Genomic DNA, 24,838 nt, shown 5'->3' with positions numbered 1-24,838 from the left:
TTCGAGCTCCTCTCTCCCAGCAGTTCCCCAAATTAGGCAGTTTCCACGGAAAAGCACAGAACCTGCCAGACAGACCTGAGTGGTGCTGGCAGAGCCAGAGCCATGGGCAATAAAATCTTGGGGAAACGAGGAGGGGACCCTGCCAGCAGGGCTGGGGTGGCTTGGTGACACAGGGGACATCGGGGCTCAGCCCCACAGGGAAATCTCTGCCCCCCATGTGCTCCTCTGCCCTGCTGAGCACAGGTTATGGGGTGGTTTGAGTGTCCCAGAACTGTGAGAGCCCCCAGGGGCACAGAACCCCAAACCCTGGAGGGATCTAAAAGCCACCATGGCATGGGGACATGGGGCACTGGTGGCCCTGGGAGTGCTGGGACCTGACCATGCTCAGAGGCTTTTCCAACCCAAGCCATGAATTGGAGATGGGTGTGAAACAACCCCAGGAGTGAGGAGCACCTGGTCCAGGTGATGGGAACCCCCAGCCCCTGTCCGTGTCCATGCCCCCTGTCCCTGTCCTGTCCCCTGCCCCCTGTGCCCCTGCCCCTGTCCCCTGTCCGTGTCCCCTGTCCCCATCCCCTGTCCCTGTCCCCTGCCCCTGTCCCTGTCCCCAGCCCCCTGTGCCCCTGCCCCTGTCCCCTGTCCTTGTCCCCATCCCCTGTTCCCAATCCCTGTCCCCATCCCCTTGTCCCCTGTCCATGTCCCCTGTCCCCCTGTCCCTGTCCCCTGTCCCCACCCCTGTCCCCAGCCCCCTGTCCCTGTCCCCATCCCCTGTCCCCACCCCTGCCCCTGTCCCCTGTCCCTGTCCCCATCCCCTGTCCCCGTCCCTGTGCCCATCCCCAGTCCCCTGTCCCTGTCCCCTGTCCCTGTCCCCTGTCCCTGTCCCCATCCCCTGTCCCCATCCCCTGTCCCCGCCCCTGTCCCCTCCCCATACTCACATCCGAGGCAGGGCCCTTGTCAGCCCCGGGGCAGGAGAAGGTGACGAACTCATGGCAGCGCTTGTGCACCACAAAGCAGCAAACTGCAGAGAGAGAGAACAGGGACAGGGTCAGAGAGCACAGGGACAGGGTCAGGGAGCACAGGGACAGGGTCAGGGAGCACGGGCACAGCGTCAGAGAGCACAGGGACAGGGTCAGAGAGCACAGGGACAGGGTCAGGGAGCACAGGGACAGGGTCAGAGAGCAGGGACACAGGGACAGGGTCAGAGAGCACAGGGACAGGGTCAGGGAGCACAGGGACAGGGCCAGAGAGCACAGGGACAGGGTCAGAGAGCAGGGACACAGGGACAGGGTCAGAGAGCACAGGGACAGGGTCAGGGAGCACAGGGACAGGGTCAGAGAGCACAGGGACAGGGTCAGAGAGCAGCAAAGGGAGCACAGGGACAGGGTCCCAGAACAGGGTCACAGAACAGGGTCAGAGAGCAGGGTCACAGGGACAGGGTCACAGAACAGGGTCAGGGGCACAGCCTGGGACTGGCACCACGAGAGCCAAGAGGTCCCAGCACAAACCACTCCTGTTTTGGATTCCTGAGCAGCCCCAGGAAGTTTTGGAGCAACCCCCAGGCAGATTTTTAAACCTTGTGGACTATCCCCAAGCAGAGCAGGCATTGTGGTGAAGCCCAGCAGAACAAAGTGCTGAGTGAAGGTCAGAGCAGGGACAATCCTGCTCCTCTGAGCTCACTGTGCCACACGCTCTGAGGTCAGGGAATGAAGAGGGAGAAGCTGGCAGCTCGCAGGGATCTGAGCTGAAAAGTGCATGTGGCCAAAAATGGAAGATTGTACCCAAGGGAACAGGTGGGCAATTTTCCTCCCACAGCTCTGCTTTTCTTCAGCATCTCCCCAGCCTCCGTTTGCCAGACCAGAAGACACGCACGTCCTCCTCCCTGAGCACGTCAGAGACAGCCCTGCCCTTCTGAGAGCTCAGGGACTCCATCCCCTGCCCAGGCTGCCCAGCACGAGTGGCCAGAGCCAAACCCCATCCCCTGACCCCCAAACCTGGCAGCACTGCCTGCCTGCACTGCCAGCCCTGGCTCTGCAGTTTGTGCAGCTCTGCCTTTCAAGGCTGGTTTTTATTCCCCAAATGCCAAATAAACCCCTGACCTTCAGTGACAGAATTTAAAATCCTTTGTCACTGCAAGGTCTCAGCCCCTCTGCAGCTGGAGAGCAGAGGCAGCACTGGCAGCACATTCACCTCTGTCACCTGTGTCCCCTCCTGGGTGCCAGCTCTGGCCTGGGCACCCCTGTGCCCTGCCCCTGTGCTCTGCCCCACAGCACAGCCTTCCCCAAAGGGCTGCAGGGCACTGGGTAAAAACCTCTGCACGATGAGGAGGGGCACAGAACAGAGAGAGCAGCAGGTCCCAGCAGCAGCAACCTGGGACTTCTCCCAAGGAGCAGGGACAAGCCCAGTGACACTGGCCATGACCCTCACCATCTCCTCTTTGTGCCCTGCCACATCCAGCTGTAAATCCATTTCCCTTTCCACATCTTCCATTGTGAACACACAAACGTGGAAGGTTTGAAGAGGCAGAACAGCTGCCAGGAGCTCTCTCCTCGCAGGACCTCTCACTTGCTTTTCTGAGTCAAACAAACAAACATTTTCTTGAAAGCATTGCTCACCATTTCTGTCATTTGTATATGGAGACAGAAGCATCTGGGAAGCAGGAAGGAAGAAATTAGAACTCTATTAGCAGGGATTTCTCCTGAAGTGTGTGTACAAACCCAGAGCTCTGGCAGAGGCTGGGCAGGGCTGGGGCTCTGGGAGCTGGGATGGTTCCAGAGGGAAGGGGAGAACCACAGGCATTGCCATGGATGCTTTGGGTGGGAAGGGACCTTGGGGACATCCCTGGAGTGTCCCAGGCCAGGCTTGGAGCAGCTGGGACAGTGAAGGTGCCCCTGCCCACCCAGAGCACTCCAGGACTGTGTGACTCTGATCTGTAATCCAGAGCAGCTCCCCACAGCCAAGGCACACCAGAGCTCTGCACCCACTGCTCCCACGCAGCCTGGAGCACTCCCAGCGCTCAGGTGAGGGCTCCATCCGTGCCAGAGGGAAACAGGATGGCTCAGGATCCTGCCAGTGATCCTGTCTCACTCCTGAGCCTGCCTGCCCAGTGCCTCTGAGGAGGCTGCAGAGCTCTCTCCACTGCCTGCCCTCCTGCTGCCACCACATTCAGCACCTCAAGCCCATGTGTGTCAGTTTAGGAACCCCAGCACGAGCAGCAGCTTTCCCAGGCTGCTAATTAGACAGTTCATTTGTAAATCTTATTATTTGGGTAATAAAGTTATCAAATCCCACTGGCTGGCTACAAACATCCCAAGCCATTTGTACACAACAAGAATGAGAGATGAACCTTTCCCATTCCTGGTGCAGGAGGTGTCTCCTGGCCCTGAGCTCCCCTCCAGGGCCAGCTCCTCCACAGGGCTCTGGGGACAAGGGGAGGATGCAAACCCACGCAGGGCAGGAGCAGAGCCCTGGGACATTTGCAGGGACACACATTTTTCACAGCAGCCCCAGCACAGGGGCTCAGATCTGAAAAGATTTGCACCAAAACATCAGGGCAGGATCACACAGCTCTGCGCCCTGGGACCTGGGAGGAAAGATCTGCAAGGGTGGGACTGAGAGCTGAGAAACCACAACAGCAGCAGGGCATTCTCAAACCTAGGAAACGTCTTGTTGTGGAGGATGAAAAGGGAGAAAATGCTAGAAAATGCTAACACAGTATTGCTTAAAAATATATATATATACACAGAGAGAGAGAGAAAGGCGTCTTGGCTCAAACCACTGCTCAAAAACCCTCCAGAAAAACCATGGAGCAGTTTCCCTGCTGATTCCCTGCTGATTCCAGAAGCTGCCAATCAGGAGAACCACACAGAATGTGTTGCAGGAGTCTGAAGGCTGCAGAACCCACATCTGGCTGCAGAACCCACACCTGGCTGCAGCTCACACATCTGGCTGCAGGGCACACATCTGGCTGCAGCTCCCACATCTGGCTGCAGGGCACACATCTGGCTGCAGCACACACACCTGGCTGCAGCTCACACATCTGGCTGCAGGGCACACATCTGGCTGCAGCCCACACACCTGGCTGCAGCTTCCACACCTGGCTGCAGCTCCCACATCTGGCTGCAGCTCCCACATCTGGCTGCAGCTCCCACAGCTGGCTGCAGCTCCCACAGCTGGCTGCAGCTCCCACATCTGGCTGCAGCTGCAGCACGCAGGGGCTGTCCTGGCTCAGCAGAGCATCCCCAGCTGCAGCTGCTCGAGGCTTAGGGAGTTCCCTGGATGCAGAGGCTGCAGAATTGCAGGTGCTGGGGGAGCTGCCTGCAGGGTGGGGAAGGTGCTGCAGATCCCTGCAGAAGCTGCAGCTGCTGAGCCCAGCCCAGCATCCCCAGCCCTGCCATCCCCTGCTCCTGCAGGACATTCCCTCCTCAGGAACAGCTCAGGAGCGTTCCCTGCCATCCCTCCCCTCAGCTCAGCGCTCCCTCTCCTCTCTCCCAGAGACACCACCATGCTCAAAGACACAGAGCCCCTCCCAGGCCGGGGTTTCTGGCAGGAAAATCTCTGTGTTGGAGCTTTAAGCTCCTTACCCAGCTGGGAGCCAGCCCCACACAAGCTCAGGTGTTTCAGGAATGTGACAGCCCAGAGGGGATCAAGCCAGGGTTTCCCAGGCAAACTGCAGAGCCCACCCTCGTGTCCCAGCCCCGTGGCACCCCTGGCACAGGGAGGGGCACAGGGCTGGCTCAGGGAGCCCACCCTCGTGTCCCAGCCCCGTGGCACCCCTGGCACAGGGAGGGGCACAGGGCTGGCTCAGGGAGCCCATCCTCGTGTCCCAGCCCCGTGGCACCCCTGGCACAAGGAGGGGACAGGGCTGGCTCAGGGAGCCCCTGCTCAGTCCCAGCCTGGCACAGGAGATGGGATCAGCCCCTGTCCCACACAGAATTCCCCAGCTGCAGGAAGGCTCCCAGCCCTCCCAGCGCAGCACAAACCCTGCAGGATGAGCAGCACAAACCCTGCAGGATGAGCAGCACAAACCCTGCAGGACGAGCAGCACAAACCCTGCAGGACGAGCAGCACAAACCCTGCAGGATGAGCAGCACAAACCCTGCAGGACGAGCAGCACAAACCCTGCAGGATGAGCAGCCCTGCCTTCCACTCCATCTCCATTTGCTGCTCTAATTTCATTGCGTGAACTCTGTGTCCCAATGTTCTGAAGAAGGGAATAATCCATTTTCCCGAGTCCTTTGCCAGATGAATAATTCAGGGGTGCCACCTCTGAGCCCAGCCCTCCCCAGAACACACACTCCCACCCAAGGGAAGCTTTTGTTCTCCTGTCAGGCCAGGAGAGGTCTGAGGAGCACCAGGAACCCTCCTGGATACAGCATGTCAAGTGAGGGAGACAGATGGAGAGTTAACAGAGACAGAAGAAGGTTCAAGCAAGACTCATCTAAAAATCAAAGCCAGGGAGGAGTTCAAGCATCCCCAGGGAGCTGGGGGAGCTGAGCTTTGGCAGATGGCTCCAATATCAGGGAAGCTCCAAGATAATTTCAAGCACATCTCAGCGTGTAGCTGCTCCCTTCCAACCTGTGGATATTCTCATTCTCTGCTTCCCAAGGAACAACAGCTTCAGGAAACAGCTTGGAATTCAGATTAGCAAAACTGAAGGAAATAAAATAACACCCCAAAAAAAAAAAAAAAAGGGAGAAAAAGACTTTTAAAGGGAGCTTTGTGCTGCTCCACCCACACTGGGCAAACCCCCCGGGTCAGGGGGGCTGAAACGTGCTCCAGCCAGAGCTGCCCACGAGTTTCCATTCCCTGCTGGAAATCTCACTCACCACATCAAACAGAGGCACTGAAGCACGGTAATCATAAAATAAGGGAAAGAAGGGCTCCAGGAGGGGAAATCCTGAATTTCTGACAGCGCTTTACAGCTTTTAATCACTTAGAGCACACAGAGAGGGAAGCTGAGCTAAAATTTGCCCTCTTTGGATTTAATCCCCAGCTTTGGTTAAAAGCTCTCTGGGGTTCTTAGAGCACAGCAATCTTCACTCCTCAGGCTGGAGCTGCTTGCCCACTGCCAGCTCCAGGAGAGGCACAGAGCAGCTGGATGTTCAGGGACAGCACCAGGAACAGCTCCAGGAACAGCTCCGGGGACAGCCGGGGCTGCTGCAGCTCCGGGCTCTGCAGGACAGGGACAGGGACACCCGGAATGTCCCCACCCAGACGAGGGGCAGGGGCTGCTCTGTGCTGGGAGGGACATTCCAGCATCCCTCTGTTCCACGGAAAGGGGCTGAGCGTTCCCAGCCCAGCCTCCTTCCAGGGGGACTTCAGGAACAAAACATCCAAACCACCTGCAGCTTTCCATGGAACACCCTGAACTGCTGCAGCTTTCCATGGAACACCCTGAACTGCTGCAGCTTTCACAAACACCCTGAACTGCTGCAGCTTTCACAAACACCCTGAACTGCTGCAGCTTCCCATGGAACACCCTGAACTGCTGCAGCTTTCCATGAACACCCAGAACTGCTGCAGCTTTCCACAAACACCCTGAACTGCTGCAGCTTTCACAAACACCCTGAACTGCTGCAGCTTTCACAAACACCCTGAACTGCTGCAGCTTTCACAGAACACCCTGAACTGCTGCAGCTTTCACTGAACACCCTGAACTGCTGCAGCTTTCACTGAACACCCTGAACTGCTGCAGCTTTCACAAACACCCTGAACTGCTGCAGCTTCCCATGGAACACCCTGAACTGCTGCAGCTTTCACAAACACCCTGAACTGCTGCAGCTTTCCATGGAACACCCTGAACTGCTGCAGCTTTCACAAACACCCTGAACTGCTGCAGCTTTCACAAACACCCTGAACTGCTGCAGCTTCCCATGGAACACCCTGAACTGCTGCAGCTTTCCATGAACACCCTGAACTGCTGCAGCTTTCACAAACACCCTGAACTGCTGCAGCTTTCACAAAACAAACACCCTGAACTGCTGCAGCTTTCCATGGAACACCCTGAACTGCTGCAGCTTTCCACAAACACCCTGAACTGCCGCAGCTTTCCATGAACACCCTGAACTGCTGCAGCTTTCACAAACACCCTGAACTGCCGCAGCTTTCCACAAACACCCTGAACTGCCGCAGCTTTCACAAACACCCTGAACTGCTGCAGCTTTCCACAAACACCCTGAACTGCTGCAGCTTTCCATGGAACACCCTGAACTGCCGCAGCTTTCCATGAACACCCTGAACTGCTGCAGCTTTCACAAACACCCTGAACTGCCGCAGCTTTCCACAAACACCCTGAACTGCTGCAGCTTTCACAAACACCCTGAACTGCTGCAGCTTTCACAAACACCCTGAACTGCTGCAGCTTTCCATGGAACACCCTGAACTGCTGCAGCTTTCACAAACACCCTGAACTGCTGCAGCTTTCACAAACACCCTGAACTGCTGCAGCTTTCCATGAACACCCTGAACTGCTGCAGCTTTCCACAAACACCCTGAACTGCTGCAGCTTTCCACAAACACCCTGAACTGCTGCAGCTTTCACAGAACACCCTGAACTGCCGCAGCTTTCACAAACACCCTGAACTGCTGCAGCTTTCACAAACACCCTGAACTGCTGCAGCTTTCCATGGAACACCCTGAACTGCTGCAGCTTTCCACAAACACCCTGAACTGCTGCAGCTTTCACAAACACCCTGAACTGCTGCAGCTTTCACAAACACCCTGAACTGCCGCAGCTTTCACAAACACCCTGAACTGCTGCAGCTTCCCATGGAACACCCTGAACTGCTGCAGCTTTCCATGGAACACCCTGAACTGAACTGCTGCAGCTTTCCATGGAACACCCTGAACTGCTGCAGCTTTCACAAACACCCTGAACTGCTGCAGCTTTCACAAACACCCTGAACTGCTGCAGCTTTCACAAACACCCTGAACTGCTGCAGCTTTCACTGAACACCCTGAACTGCTGCAGCTTTCCATGGAACACCCTGAACTGCTGCAGCTTTCCATAAACACCCTGAACTGCTGCAGCTTCCCATGGAACACCCTGAACTGCTGCAGCTTTCACAAACACCCTGAACTGCTGCAGCTTCCCATGGAACACCCTGAACTGCTGCAGCTTTCACAAACACCCTGAACTGCTGCAGCTTTCACAAACACCCTGAACTGCTGCAGCTTTCCATGGAACACTGCAGGGAACTGCCAGCATCCTCTGTGTGACAGTGAGCACACTGAGCCATGCAGTGCCACCATCCTCTGTGTGACACTGAGCACACTGAGCCATGCAGTGCCACCATCCTCTGTGTGACACTGAGCACACTGGGGCCATGCAGTGCCACCATCCTCTGTGTGACACTGAGCACACTGAGCCATGCAGTGCCACCATCCTCTGTGTGACACTGAGCACACTGGGGCCATGCAGTGCCACCATCCTCTGTGTGACACTGAGCACACAGAGCCATGCAGTGCCACCATCCCCTGTGTGTGACAGTGAGCACACTGAGCCATGCAGTGCCACCATCCTCTGTGTGACAGTGAGCACAGAGCCATGCAGTGCCACCATCCTCTGTGTGACAGTGAGCACCCTGAGCCATGCAGTGCCACCATCCTCTGTGTGACACTGAGCACACTGGGGCCATGCAGTGCCACCATCCTCTGTGTGACACTGAGCACACTGAGCCATGCAGTGCCACCATCCTCTGTGTGACACTGAGCACACTGGGGCCATGCAGTGCCACCATCCTCTGTGTGTGACAGTGAGCACCCTGAGCCATGCAGTGCCACCATCCTCTGTGTGACACTGAGCACACTGAGCCATGCAGTGCCACCATCCTCTGTGTGACAGTGAGCACCCTGAGCCATGCAGTGCCACCATCCTCTGTGTGACAGTGAGCACCCTGAGCCATGCAGTGCCACCATCCTCTGTGTGACAGTGAGCACACTGGGGCCATGCAGTGCCACCATCCTCTGTGTGACAGTGAGCACACTGAGCCATGCAGTGCCACCATCCTCTGTGTGTGACAGTGAGCACACTGGGCCATGCAGTGCCACCATCCTCTGTGTGACACTGAGCACCCTGAGCCATGCAGTGCCACCATCCTGTGTGTGACAGTGAGCACCCCGAGCCATACAGTGCCACCATCCTCTGTGTGACACTGAGCACACTGGGGCCATGCAGTGCCACCATCCTCTGTGTGACAGTGAGCACACTGGGGCCATGCAGTGCCACCATCCTCTGTGTGACACTGAGCACACTGGGGCCATGCAGTGCCACCATCCTCTGTGTGACACTGAGCACACTGAGCCATGCAGTGCCACCATCCTCTGTGTGACAGTGAGCACACTGAGCCATGCAGTGCCACCATCCTCTGTGTGTGACAGTGAGCACACTGGGCCATGCAGTGCCACCATCCTCTGTGTGACAGTGAGCACAGAGCCATGCAGTGCCACCATCCTCTGTGTGACAGTGAGCACCCTGAGCCATGCAGTGCCACCATCCTCTGTGTGACACTGAGCACCCTGAGCCATGCAGTGCCACCATCCTCTGTGTGACACTGAGCACCCCGAGCCATACAGTGCCACCATCCTCTGTGTGACAATCAGGTGCTGGAGCCAGAGGGATGAGCAGCACCGATCACCAGCCCTGGGTGGGACAGGGATGTTGTGCCCCAGCGCTGCCAGGGCAGGGCCAGGCTGGCTCTGTGTCCCTGCAGGCTCCTCTGTCCCCTCTGTCCCTGCCCAGCTGCCACCACAGCAGCTTCCCCCAGTCCCTAATTCCAGCCAGGGCTGCAGCCACAGCCAGGACAGGTTGGAATTTGGGTATTCCCACCTTCACAATCCCCTCTAAGTTGTCTCTGCCCAGCCTGCACTGGGAGCCCTGAGCCCCAGAGTGCAGAGCAGGGCGGTGACAAGGAGGGGACAGCCCCAGCCCTGGGGCCACCACGGCCATGGCAAGCAGGGACAAAGATTTGGGGCTCACAGGCACAGCCAGGTGCTGGCCAAGGTCAGGCAGAGGAGAATCCTGAGATGAGAACTGAGGGACAGACTTGGTTTGCACCTCAGGCAAATGGGGACAGGCACGGAGGACACTGCAGCCCCTTGGGGACACCCCTGGGGACATTCCTGGGGACACCCTGGTGCCTGCAGCACTCACAACACCCCCCAGCAGCTTGGGGAGCAGCCCCAGCCCCCAGCCCCACCCTCAGCACTTCCAGCTCAGAGATGAGAAATAAGCACTCAGTGATTAATCAGAGCCCCGGGGGAGCAGATTAAACGGTCCTGGCAATTAGTTCTGGATCTCCTCCGAAGGCACTGCAAGGCAGGGGAAAGCTGCTGCAGTCCCTGAGGATGAGCAGAGTCCTCCTCAAACCCTGCACCAGTTACACAACTCGCTGTGGAGATGTGTTAAATTACAGATGGTCTCAATTAAAAGTGCAGAGATGGAAAGGAGGCTCGGAAAAAAAAGAAAAAAAAAACCCCAACAACTCCACACGAGAAGAAAGAGAAGATCACTAAAAACTTGGCAGCCTACTTTGACTCTGGTGACCTGGTAATTTAATATTGTAATTGAAACTCGGGGTCAGGCTTGAGAGGAGGGAGAAATATGGAAAGGTATCCTGGAGGATCAGTGCTGCCCAGAGGAGAGGGCAGGCATTGGAGAGGGCAGTGCCAGCCAGGTAACCCCCCAGAGCCCAGGTAACCCCAAAACCAGCCCAGGTAACCCCAAATACAGCCCAGGTAACCCCAAACACAGCCCAGGTAACCCCATCACAGCCCAGGTAACCCCAACACAGCCCAGGTAACCCCCCAGAGCCCAGGTAACCCCAACACAGCCCAGGTAACCCAAACACAGCCCAGGTAACCCCAACACAGCCCAGGTAACCCCAAAACCAGCCCAGGTAACCCCCCAGAGCCCAGGTAACCCCAACACAGCCCAGGTAACCCCAAACACAGCCCAGGTAACCCCAAAACCAGCCCAGGTAACACTCTTGGAGCCCAGGTAACCCCAAAAACAGCCCAGGTAACCCAAACACAGCCCAGGTAACCCAAACACAGCCCAGGTAACCCCAAAAACAGCCCAGGTAACCCAAACACAGCCCAGGTAACCCCAAAACCAGCCCAGGTAACCCCAACACAGCCCAGGTAACCCCAACACAGCCCAGGTAACCCCACACAGCACAGGTAACCCCATCACAGCCCAGGTAATCCCAACACAGCCCAGGTAACCCCATCACAGCCCAGGTAACACTCTTGGAGCCCAGGTAACCCCCCCAGGGCCCAGCTCTGGCTCCTGCACTCCCAGCCCCAGCAGATGCTGCTCCCTGCTTTGAAGCCATTCCTTTTTGTCACAGCCTTTAATCCCCTCCAAGGCAGATAAAAGCCCAGTCCCCAAAGTGCTGCTGGAACTCAGTTCAAGCTGGATTTTGCAGCTTATCTCCAAGACAGACAGGGGAACTTCACTCCCATTTCCTTCCTTGCATCCTCGCCCTTCCCCCTGAACTTTGAATATTCTGAGCTTGTTCCCCAGAGCAGAGCCCAGGGGGCAGAGCCCAGGGGGCAGTGCCCAGGGAACTGCCCTGCAAAGGGGCAGGGAGGAGCAGGGGCAGCCTGGGGACCCTCCCAGCACCCACAGGGTCCCAGCTGCAGCTCTGCCTGCACTGCTGTCCCAAACTGGAGCTTTGTGACCAACCAGAGGTGGCTGCAGCCTGGGGACAGGGACACCCTGCGAGGCCAGGGGACCAGGGAGCCCTTCCCAGGGCTCTCCAGAGCCCTCCCCTTCCCTCCAGGTGTGACCAGGAGCTGCAGCCCAACACCAGCCCCCGAGATCAGAACAATTTCAGCTCTTCAGACCCCGTCAGAGCACGCCCTGAGCTCAGAGTTCCTGCACAGCATTTGTACAGCACGGGCTGTAATCCTGCTCCCTTCTGCATTTCTAAAAAAAAACCACAACACTGCAGGTCCCTCTGCTTTCCAGGAAGTGCAGAAAACAAAAATAATCATGAATACAACAGAAACGCATTTTTTTGTGTCCAATATGGAGAGTAATGACTTCCCTGCTGCTGCCTCAGGCTTATTCTGAGCTGGCAGCATCTTAGCAGGGTTTGTTCTCCGTACACCCAGCAACGTTTGAAGGGTTTCTTGAACACCCAGGAACGTGAACAGCTCCATTAAATACAACTGAAAGCATCAATTAGGCAGGGCCTGCCTGCAGAGGATTTATTTGTGCTGTGCACAGCCCTGGCTTTCCAACAGCGAGCTCTGAGCCCAGGACAGGAACCCAGGAATGAACCTGAGCCGGGTTTGGGAGATCCCTCCCAGTCCCAGCCTGCCCTGGAGATTTGAGCTCTGCCAATCCCAGCACAAGGGCTGAGTCTGTTTGTGTCACAATGGCAGGGAAAAGGAGCGAGGGAAGGGACCCTGGGTCACCCTCAGCACCCTGGGCCACCCTCAGGACTCAGGGCCACCTTCAGGACTCAGGGCCACCCTCAGGACTCAGGGTCACCCTCAGGATCCCCTTCCCAGCCTCCAACCAGCTCTGCATCCCTCATGTGAAATCCCCCCAGAACCACCACACTGAGGATATTTCCAAAATTGCCCAATCTCCCCCTAGAAGTGGGCAGTGAGACCCTCCCAGCCCTGAGCACTGAGACCCTCCCAGTCTGTGCAGTGAGACCCTCCCAGCCCTGTGCAGTGAGACCCTCCCACAGTGAGACCCTCTCATCCCTGTGCAGCCCCCCCTGCTCCTGCCCTCCCTCCCTGCAGCTCCAGCCCCAGTTTGTGTTGTGGGAACTCCCACGGGATTTGTCCTGGGACAGCCGATCCTGGGAGCGCTGCCTCCCACCACAGACATGACAAGGCTGCTGAGGAGAGCAGGCAAAAACACAGCACAGAAAAAAATCCCAATGATTTGGAAAGTTTCCAACTGAGGGGAAAAAAAATCCATTTATCACACAGGCCTTTGTGCACGAGAACAAACAGCAGTGCTGGGGATTGAGGGCAGCCTGGGCAGAGCCAGAGCAAGGAGAAGATGATGGAGGGATGGATGGATGGATGGATGATGGATGATGGATGGATGATGGATGGATGATGGATGGATGATGGATGGATGGATGATGGATGATGGATGGATGGATGATGGACGGATGGATGGATGGATGATGGATGATGGATGGATGGATGGATGGATGGATGATGGATGGATGGATGGATGGATGATGGATGGATGGATGGATGGATGGATGGATGATGGATGGATGGATGGATGATGGATGGATGATGGATGGATGGATGGATGATGGATGGATGATGGATGGATGGATGGATGGATGATGGATGGATGATGGATGGATGGATGGATGATGGATGGATGATGGATGGATGATGGATGGATGGATGGATGGATGATGGATGGATGGATGATGGATGATGGATGGATGATGGATGGATGGATGATGGATGATGGATGGATGATGGATGGATGGATGGATGGATGATGGATGGATGGATGATGGATGATGGATGGATGGATGGATGGATGGATGGATGGATGGATGATGGATGATGGATGGATGATGGATGGATGATGGATGGATGGATGGATGATGGATGATGGATGGATGATGGATGGATGGATGGATGGATGATGGATGGATGGATGGATGGATGATGGATGGATGATGGATGATGGATGATGGATGGATGATGGATGGATGGATGGATGGATGGATGATGGATGATGGATGGATGATGGATGATGGATGGATGATGGATGGATGATGGATGGATGGATGGATGGATGATGGATGATGGATGGATGATGGATGGATGATGGATGATGGATGGATGGATGATGGATGGATGATGGATGATGGATGGATGGATGGATGGATGGATGATGGATGGATGATGGATGGATGGATGATGGATGATGGATGGATGATGGATGGATGGATGGATGGATGGATGGATGATGGATGGATGATGGATGGATGGATGGATGGATGATGGATGATGGATGGATGATGGATGATGGATGATGGATGGATGGATGATGGATGGATGATGGATGGATGGATGGATGATGGATGGATGGATGATGGACGGATGGATGATGGACGGATGGATGATGGATGGATGGATGGATGGATGGATGGATGGATGGATGGATGATGGATGGATGGATGATGGATGGATGATGGATGGATGGATGGATGGATGATGGATGATGGATGGATGATGGATGATGGATGATGGATGGATGGATGGATGATGGATGGATCTGGGTGAAGGGGGGCACATGGTGCTGGGGTACAAAGCACCCAGAGATGCTCAGCCCCCACTCCTGAGGAGGGCTTGGCTTTCCCTGCCTTGGCTGGTGTTCATCCAAGGGTCTGGCACAGGGCTCACTGACCTGCTGGGGCTGTGCTGGGCACAGAGAAGGGAGGGAGGAAGGAGGATGCTTGCCAGGCATGTCCAGCCAGGACAGGAATTCTCACTTCCCAGGAGAGCTTTGCCAACAGCACCAGGAGCAGCAGAACCCCCAGGCCTGCCCCTGTCAGGGGGCTGCAGGAGCACAGGGGATCCCAGGGGCTGTGCTCGCTGTCCCTGCCTGCAGGAGCAGCCCTGAGCTGCTGGCAGGGCCAGGGTGTTCCTGCACAGCAACATCTCTGCCTTGAAGACGTTCAAAGGGCTGCAGCTGGCAAGATGCTCGTGTACTTGGCACCGTGTTTGATGCTCCACGGATAAGATATTAAAATAACATTTCCAACACGCAGATTTACTGTGTCTGCTCCCTCCTCGCTCCAGCCAGAGCTGCTGGGAGCAGGGTTGTGCTGAGGCTGCCAGACAGGCAGCACAGAGCTGGAGGAGTCACCTTGCTAGGGGAGGAGAGGGCAGCTCTGTGCAGGGATCTGTCTGTCCCTGTCCCAGGATCTGTCCCTGTCCCCAGGATCTGTCCCTGCCCCAGGATCTGTCTGTCCCTGCTCCAGGGATGTCTGTCCCTGCCCCAGGATCTGTCCCTGTCCCAGGATCTGTCCCTGCCCCAGGATCTGTCCCTGTCCCAGGATCTGTCTGTCCCTGTCCCCAGGATCTGTCCCTGCTCCAGGATCTGTCCCTGTCCCCAGGGTCTGTCTGTCCCTGTCCCTGGATCTGTCCCTGCCCCAGGATCTGTCCCTGCCCCAGGATCTGTCTGTCCCTGTCCCCAGGATCTGTCCCTGCTCCAGGATCTGTCCCTGTCCCCAGGGTCTGTCTGTCCCTGTCCCTGGATCTGTCCCTGCCCCAGGATCTGTCCCTGCCCCAGGATCTGTCTGTCCCTGTCCCAGGATCTGTCCCTGTCCCAGGATCTGTCTGTCCCTGCCCCAGGATCTGTCCCTGCCCCAGGATCTGTCCCTGCCCCAGGATCTGTCTGTCCCTGTCCCAGGATCTGTCCCTGTCCCAGGATCTGTCCCTGCCCCAGGATCTGTCCCTGTCCCTGTTCAGGGATCTGTCCCTGTCCCAGGATCTGTCTGTCCCTGTCCCAGGATCTGTCTGTCCCTGTCCCTGTCCCAGGATCTGTCCCTGTCCCTGCTCCAGGATCTGTCCCTGTTCAGGGATCTGTCCCTGCCCCAGGGATGTCTGTCCCTGCCCCAGGATCTGTCCCTGCCCCAGGATCTGTCCCTGTCCCCGCCCCAGGGCAGCTCAGGATGTGTGAGTCCAGCTCCTGCACCTGCTCCAGGTGATGGCCACGGAGAGCTGGGACAGAGCAGCAGCAGCCCTGGCCAAGGTCAGCAGGGAAGTGAAACCAGACACCAGCTGCAGGATCACATGGAGGGACGAGTTTTGAAACACACTGCTGGGGAGGAGAAATCAAACCTGCTGCGTGTTTCACCTCATTTTAAATGAAATTATCACTTGGGTGAATTTGGCTTTAACAAAGTGGCTGCAGCATTTGCCTTCTGCTGCCCTAAAAAGCTCCATCAAAGCAGGGGCTGAGTTTGCTGTTTGTGGGGAACAGCCCTGTGCAATCACACAGCACTGGGGTCAGTGAGAGCCTTATCTGGGCTGCCAGCTCGAGGAGGAGCAGGGCAGGGGGAAGGAGAGGAGCAGTTTTATTGACATGGAGCTCTGCACAGAGCTCTGCTGGCTCGCTGTGCCCAGCCCTGTCCCTGCTGGCCAGCAGGACTTTATTAATGGCTATGATATGCCCTACTTTCAATGCAGCTCTGTCAAGAATCCATTTGCATTTTTAATGGAATTTGGATTAGCAATTTAGTGGATCCCCAGCTCACCAGGCTCCAGAACCCTCACCCAAAACCCAGGGACTGCAGCTCCTGGCAGCCTGGTGTCACCCAGAGCAGCCCTGGAGCCAAGAGGGGACATTTCAGCCCAATTCTGGCACAGCTGGCACAGCTGGCCCTGCCATCACACCCAGCCTCACATCCAGTCTATTTTAATACAGCAATTCAGGGGAAAGCTCCACACAGAACAGACTAAGTGGGACAATAACAAGCTGTGAGCTCACCCGAAATGTCTCCCAGCTGTTCTGCAGCACTTTGGAGCAACAAAATAGGGCAGAATTCAGAAATTCTGAGCTGTGCTGAGCTGTGTGTGCCCAGCCATGCCTGCAGCTCTCACATCCCCTGTCCCCTTTGCCAGGCAGATGAGAGGAGAGGAGCCCCTGTGCTGAGCCTGAGCTGTCAGCAGAGCCAGGATGAGAAGGAACAGCAGCTCCTGGTAATTCCTGGGAAGTGGCAGCTCTGGCTCCCACACGAGCAGCAGCCCCCAGCTGTGTTTTTCCATGCCACATGGATTTTTGGAATTAAAAAAAATAAAATAAAAATCATGGAATGCCTGAGGCTGGAGGGGATTTCTGCAGCTCAGTTTGTCCCACCCCTCTGCTCAGCCAGAGCCACCAGCCCAGAGCCACCAGCCCAGAGCCACCAACCCAGGGCCACCAGCCCAGGGCCACCAGCCCAGGGCCACCAACCCAGGGCCACCAGCCCACCATCACCAGCCCAGGGCCACCAGCCCAGTGTCACCAGCCCAGGGCCGTGCCCAGCTGCCTTTAGAGCATCCCCCAGGGCTGAGGCTCCACTCCTGCCTGGGCTGTGACACAGAAACCTCAGGCTCATCCTCCCTTCCCCTGCATTTCCTGGCTCCCATCCCCACCAGCCTGGCAAATCTGGCAGAGACTCCTGAGCAGCTCTGAGCTGCTCCCTGTGGGAATCACCACCTGCAGCACAGCAGCCTGCCCTGGCAGTTCTGGAGCCACAGGAGAGGAAGGGTCAGGCCAGGACTCAAACCCCTGCAGCCACCACGAGGCTTCCCTGCCCTTCCCTGTGCAGCATCCAACACCCACCCAAAGGTGCCTCCCCAGAAATTCACGTTTTGCACCTGCCAGGTGCTAATTCACAGCAAACTGGTTCTCAAACCCGTTTACACGGCTGAATCTGCTCCTGGAGTGCACACTCTCCTGCCTGACATCACCCCCAGCACCTTCCTCCCCTCCCACCCTGCGGGCCATGGCCCCACCTGCGTCAGCTCCCTCCCACCCTGGGGCCATCCATAACAATTACCTTGTAATTCCCTCTCATTATCAGGTTATTTTGGATGCCAAAGGCTGACCCCAGCATGTTCAGCTCGTTAATGGAATTACAGCTCCTTCCGCAGCCCTGGGCAGGGAGGGGCAGCTGCAGCCCTGGAGGCTGGAGATGCCCTGTGCCCTGTCCCTGACTGCTGGAGTGCCCTGTCCCCTGTCCCTGACTGCTGGAGTGCCCTGTGCCCTGTCCCTGACTGCTGGAGTGCCCTGTCCCCTCTGTGTGACTGCTGGAGATGCCCTGTCCCCCCTCTGTGATTGCAGGAGTGCCCTGTCCTCCTTCTGTGACTGCTGGACCTGCCTTGTCCCCTCTCTGTCACTGCTGGAGCTTCCCTGTCCCAGTCCCTCATTGCTGTCCCAAACCCCTCAGTGCTGTCCCCAAACCCCTCATTGCTGTCCCCAAACCCCTCACTGCTGTCCCCAAACCCCTCATTGCTGTCCCCAAACCCCTCACTGCTGTCCCCAACCCCCTCACTGCTGTCCCCAAACCCCTCATTCCTGCCCCCAAACCCCTCATTGCTGTCCCAACCCCCTCACTGCTGTCCCCAACCCCTCATTGCTGTCCCCAAACCCCTCACTGCTGTCCCCAAACCCCTCACTGCTGTCCCCAAGCCCCTCACTGCTGTCCCCAAACCCCTCATTGCTGTCCCAAGCCCCTCACTGCTGTCCCCAAACCCCTCACTGCTGTCCCCAAACCCCTCATTCCTGTCCCCAAACCCCTCATTGCTGTCCCCAAACCCCTCACTGCTGTCCCCAGCCCCTCATTGCTGTCCCCAAACCCCTCATTCCTGCCCCCAAACCCCTCACTGCTGTCCCCAAACCCCTCACTGCTGTCCCCAAGCCCCTCACTGCTGTCCCCAAGCCCCTCATTGCTGTCCCCAGTCCCCTCACTGCTGTCCCCAGTCCCCTCACTGCTGTCCCCAGTCCCCTCACTGCTGTCCTAGCCCCTCACTGCTGTCCCCAAACCCCCCATTGCTGTCCCCAAACCCCTCACTGTTGTCCCCAAACCCCTCATTGCTGTCCCCAAACCTCTCACTGCTGTCCCCAGCCCCTCACTGCTGTCCCCAAACCCCTCACTGCTGTCCCCAGGCCCCCCAGCCCCTGGTTCCCATCCCCTGAACAAGCCAGGGGGCTCAGAAAGCAGGACAGGGTTTTCAGAAGCACCAGAGGCTGAGCAAGCAGCAGCAGCCACAACTCCTGGTGCTGCTGCTCTGGCTCTGAGTGTCCCTTCCAGAGGGACAAATTCCAGCTGGGAATGGGAGTGCACAGCAATTCCTCTGGAGCTGCCTGCTCCAAGCCCAGGACCTGGCCCACATAACCCCCAGCACTCCTCCAGCAGGCTGCTGACGTCCCTCCAGTGAGGAAGGAACATTCTGGATGGTTTTTGTCAGAAAAAGCAAACCCCAGGAGCGCTGAGCATCTCCCCCATGCCACAAATGACAGGTGAGGCCTCCCCTCTGTACCTGCCACTGCTGCACCTGACAAAGACACAGCCTCTGCACTGGCAGTTCTACAGAAAAACATCCCAAATATAAATGGATGCAATATTAGAAGGCAAAATACTCTCTATGGCAACCTGAAAGGTCTTAATTATCCCTGCAGGTGGCAGAAGGAGCAGCCCCACACACACCGAGCTGGCAGTGGGTTTGAGTGGGGGAAAAGCTCCAGAGTTCATTAGGGAAGGATCCTTGAACTCCAGCACCACCCCAGAAACTTGGGACTATTGTGTTTGTGACTTCAAAGGCATCTGAGATCGCAGGGAGGAGGAATCAGAGGAGGTTTCCAACTGCACAGGGCCCGTTCCTGTAGCAACAGCAGCGCTGGGGATGGGCTGGGATGGGTGGGGTGGATGGGGTGGGAATGGGGTGGGGATGGGGTGGGAATGGGGTGGGATGGATGGGAATGGGGTGGGAATGGGGTGATGGGGATGGATGGGGATGGAATGGGGATGGATGGGGATGGGGTGGGGATGGGGTGGGGATGGGGTGGGATGGGTGGGGATGGATGGGGATGGATGGGGATGGAATGGGGATGGGATGGGTGGGAATGGGGTGGAAATGGGTGGAAATGGATGGGAATGGATGGGGATGGATTGGATGGGGATGGATGGGATGGATGGGAATGGGGTGATGGGAATGGATTGGATGGGTGGGAATGGGGTGGGATGGGTGGGGATGGATGGGATGGATGGGATGGATGGGGATGGGGTGGGAATGGGGTGGGATGGGTGGGAATGGGTGGGAATGGGGTGGAAAATGCTAGGGATGGGGTGGGAATGGAGTGGGAATGGGGTGGGATGGATTGGAATGGAGTGAAAATGGGATGGGAATGGGGTGATGGGGATGGATGGGGATGGAATGGGGATGGATTGGATGGGGATGGATGGGAATGGGGTGGGATGGATGGGAATGGGTGGGAATGGGGTGGAAATGGATGGGGATGGAATGGGGATGGATGGGAATGGGGTGGGATGGGTGGGGATGGATGGGGATGGATGGGGATGCATTGGATGGGGATGGATGGGAATGGATTGGATGGGGATGGATGGGGATGGATGGGAATGGGGTGGGAATGGATTGGATGGGTGGGAATGGGGTGGAAATGGGTGGGAATGGATGGGAATGGATGGGGATGGGGTGGGGATCCTGTCCTCTCATTCTGAACCTGCTCCCCCTCGTTCCATCCCTGCCTGTCCATGCAGAACTCCCCAACACAAACGCCAGTCCTGCAGGAACTGCAGTGCCCAAAGCAGCTGGGTTGTGAAGATGTGCTCTGCTGGCTCAGAACAGAAGGGCCAGGGGCAGCTGCAGGGAGGAGAAGGTGTTTAACCAGCACTGAGACACAACCTGCCTCCAGGGAAACACTCCAGGTGGGCACACACAAACTGGGAGCTTCTGCTGTAGGAATATTTCCTTTGGAAATTATCAGCTCTCCAGAGAATTCCTGACCAGCTGGTAAGACAGTGCTCAGACATCATTATTTCTACAAATACAACAACCAGAAAAAAAAAAACCCAAAACAAAACAAAAAAACAATCAATCTTCAGCAGAATCAGCCTGAAGTCAACTTCCAGGAGAAATTTGCTGAGTAATCCTGGAGCAGAAAAAGCTCTTTTTCAATTATTCCCTGTGAGGATGTGAGGCCCTGGATCCCTGGCAGTGTCCCAGGCCAGGCTGGATGGGGTTTGGAGCAGCCTGGGACAGTGGGAAGTGTCCCTGCCATGGCAGGGGTGACACTGGGTGGCACTGGGTGACACTGGGTGACACTGGGTGTTCTTTAGCCCTGGTTCATCCTGCCCATCTCTGAGGAGCCTCAGCGCAGCAGGGCCTGCCTGGGTTCACACTCAGCTTCGTGCCAGGAAACCCCTGAACTTCCATCCCCTGAAACTCCTGAACCTCCACCCCCTGAAATCCCTGAACATCCCATGAAATCCCTGAACCTCCATCCCCAGAAACCCCTGAACCTCCATCCCCTGAAACCCCTGAACCTCCATCCCCTGAACCTCCATCCCTGAAACCCCTGACCCTCCATCCCCTGAAATCCCTGAACATCCCCTGAAACTCCTGAACCTCCATCCCCTGAAACCCCTGAACCTCCATCCCCTGAAATCCCTGAACCTCCATCCCCTGAAATCCCTGAACATCCCCTGAAACTCCTGAACCTCCATCCCCTGAAACTCCTGAACCTCCATCCCCTGAAATCCCTGAACCTCCATCCCCTGAACCTCCATCCCCTGAAACCCCTGAACCTCCATCCCCTGAAACCCTGAACCTCCATTCCCTGAAACCCTGAACCTCCATCCCCTGAAACCCCTGAATATCCCCTGAAACCCCTGAACATTCCCTGAAATCCCTGAACATCCCCCTGAAACCCCTGACCCTCCATCCCCTGAAATTCCTGAACCTCCATCCCCAGGAAACCCCTGAACCTCCATCCCCAGGGAATCCCTGGACATCCCCCTGAAATCCCTGAACATCCCCCTGAAACCCCTGAAATCCCCATGAAACCCCTGAACCTCCATCCCCTGAAACCCCTGAACATACCCCTGAAACCCTTGAACCTCCATCCCCAGGAAATCCTGAACCTCCATCCCCTGAAATTCCTGAACCTCCATCCCCTGAAACCCCTGAGCCTCCATCCCCTGAAACCCCTGAGCCTCCATCCCCTGAAACCCCTGAACATCCCCAAGGAATCCCTGAACCTCCATCCCCAGGAAACCCCTGGACATCCCCATGAAATCCCTGAACATCCCCCTGAAACCCCTGAACATCCCCTGAAACCCCTGAGCCTCCATCCCCTAAATCCAGGCTCTCACCCCAAGCCAGGGCTGGAGCTTTCCACAATCCCAGACCACGCTGAGCAGCTCAGGGGAGCTCCTCCTGCACTCCCCCACGCTTTCCATCAGAAAAAAAAAACCTCCTACAAATTTTATTATCAGCTTCTAGTAACAAGTCTGGAGCGAGGAATTCTTTAGGCTGGGGCTGGAGCCCTGCTCCCCCAGCTCCCCGTGGCAGCTCCCTGGGGCTCACACCCCCGCCCAGGAGGGCTCAGCACATCCACAGGAGATGAGATGGATCCTCCTCACATCGAGGAAAGACGAGTCACAACAGAGCAGGGCTCCTTTGAAAGGGCCCCGGCGTGGGGAGGGTGCTGGGGATGACAGAACCAGGCAGGGTCCCCAGGGACCGCTCCAGGCAGCTCCTGCTCACTCAGCACACGAGTGGGAGAGCAATTAGGAGGAACAGCAAGGAGCTGCTCCCCCTGCCAGCCCTCCCACTCACAGCCTCCCCCCACGGTGCTGCAGCGCTGGGGGACAGCCCCCTCGAACCCCCAGAGTCCCCACAAATCCCCAGAGTCCCTACAAACCCCTACAAACCCCCACAATACCCTACAGCCCCCTACAAACCCCCAGAGTCCCTACAACACCCTACAAACCCTCAGAGCCCCCACAATACCCTACAGCCTGGCTGTGGGCAGTGGGCAGGTCCTGTGGGCAGTGGGCAGGTCCTGGTGGGCAGTGGCAGGTCCTGTGGGCAGGTCCTGGTGGGCAGTGGGCAGTGGACAGGTCATGGTGGGCAGTGGGCAGGTCATGGTGGACAGTGGGCAGTGGGCAGTGGGCAGGTCCTGTGGGCAGTGGTAGGTCCTGGTGGACAGTGGGCAGGTCCTGGTGGGCAGTGGGCAGGTCCAGTGGGCAGTGGGCAGGTCCTGGTGGGCAGTGAGCAGGTCCTGTGGGCAGTGGGCTGTGGACAGGTCCTGTGGGCAGTGGGCAGGTCCTGGTGGGCAGTGGGCAGTGGGCAGGTCCTGGTGGGCAGTGAGGAGGTCCTGTGGGCAGTGGACAGGTCCTGGTGGGCAGTGGCAGGTCCTGTTGGGCAATGCTGCCCACCCCGTGCTGCCCCACGAGTGCCAGACCCACTGAGGGGACACAAGAGGCTGGCAGCAATCCTGGAGCAGCTCCTGGCACTACAGCACAGAGATGCTGAGCTCCTGCTCCCTTGCCACCCTCCCAGGAGAGCAGGACAAAGCAGGTCCGAGCCCCTGGTGTGGATTTATTATTTAATATCAGCGTGTAAGCAGAGCTGCCCCGTGCTAACAAACTGACAGCAAAGGAACCAGCCACGAGCCCTGCAAGAATCACACCAGACAATTAAACAGCCCTTCCAAAAATAGCCCACCTGACCTGCCAGCACTCCTGACTATCAATCCAGCCCTGCAGAGAAGCTGCTACAGCTGAGTCAAACCTCAAAACATCCCTGAAAATAGAGGCAAGGCAGTGCGTGTCTGCCAGCGATCCTCCCCTTCCTCAATTTAGACTGCTCAGAAACCTTCCCAGAGCAAAATCACCACGTGTCAGGAGCAGAGAGAGAGGGAGGGAAGGCACGGCAGTGGGGGGAGGCTGAGAGACTGGGGGGGTCGGGGATGGGGGACAGGGACACAGGGATACAGGGATGGGGACAGGGACACAGGGATGGGGGACAGGGATACAGGGATGGGGGACAGGGATACAGGGATGGGGGACACAGGGATGGGGGACAGGGACACAGGGATGGGTACAGGGACACAGGGATGGGACACAGGGATGGGGACACAGGGATACAGGGATGGGGACAGGGACACAGGGATGGGGGACACAGGGATGGGGGACAGGGACACAGGGATGGGGACAGGGACACAGGGATGGGAACAGGGACACAGGGATGGGGGACAGGGATACAGGGATGGGGACAGGGATGGGGGACAGGGACACAGGGATGGGGGACAGGGATGGGGACAGGGATACAGGGATGGGGGACAGGGATACAGGGATGGGGGACAGGGACACAGGGATGGGGACAGGGACACAGGGATGGGACAGGGACACAGGGATGGGGGACAGGGACACAGGGATGGGGGACAGGGATGGGGACAGGGACACAGGGATGGGGGACAGGGATGGGGACACAGGGATGGGGGACAGGAATGGGGGACACAGTGACACAGGGATGGGGACACAGGGATGGGGGACACAGGGATGGGGACAGGGACACAGGGATGGGACACAGGGATTGGGGACACAGTGACACAGGGATGGGGGACACAGGGATGGGGACACAGGGATGGGGGACACAGTGACACAGGGATGGGGGAACAGTGACACAGGGATGAGGGACACAGGGATGGGGGACAGGGACACAGGGATGGGGGACAGGGATGGGGGACAGGGACACAGGGATGGGACACAGGGACACAGGGATGAGGGACACAGGGATGGGGGACACAGTGACACAGGGATGGGGGACACAGGGATGGGGGACACAGTGACACAAGGATGGGGGACACAGGGATGGGGGACACAGTGACACACGGGTGGCACAGTGACACAGGGATGGGGGGACACAGGGACACAGGGATGGGGACACAGGGATGGGGACACAGTGACAAGGGGTGCACAGTGACACAGCAATGGGGACACAGTGACAAGGGGGGCACAGTGACAGTGAGCTGACATCAGGACCCCACCCAGGATCTCCCCCTGCTCATGGGGCTGTCTGGCAGGAAATTCCGAGTGTGGAACCCCCCTGGCTGCTCTCCATGAGCAGGGGGACGCTGTGCAGCACAGCCAGGCCCTGCCTGCACCCCCTGGGAATTCCAGAACTATCTCAGAGCTGCTGAGGATGAGGAGGGTGCTGTGCCTCCCATCTCAGGGGCTGTAACCCCACAAATCCTGCAGCCCCTGTGGAAACAGCTGAGCCCAAGGAATCCCAGGGATCCAGAACCACTCAGGGGTTTGGGCTG

The 24,838-nt window shown here is 57.4% G+C and overlaps 1 protein-coding gene across 2 annotated transcripts in view; it reads right to left on the bottom strand.

The window, feature by feature from the left end:
* The window catches only part of PRKCB (protein kinase C beta), a 100,065-nt gene that overhangs the window by 57,176 nt on the left and 18,051 nt on the right, over positions 1-24,838 (bottom strand). For both annotated transcript variants that reach the window (XM_033073898.1, XM_033073897.1), the window contains exon 3: positions 933-1,015. In XM_033073898.1, the coding sequence (XP_032929789.1) occupies positions 933-1,015 (83 nt within the window). The remainder of the gene's footprint in view (positions 1-932; positions 1,016-24,838) is intronic.

Source organism: Catharus ustulatus, chromosome 16 (genome assembly GCF_009819885.2).
Source record: "Catharus ustulatus isolate bCatUst1 chromosome 16, bCatUst1.pri.v2, whole genome shotgun sequence".
NCBI classification, from domain to species: domain Eukaryota; kingdom Metazoa; phylum Chordata; class Aves; order Passeriformes; family Turdidae; genus Catharus; species Catharus ustulatus.
Note: the sequence above shows the minus strand (reverse complement) of the source record. Positions and strands in the feature narration are given on the sequence as shown.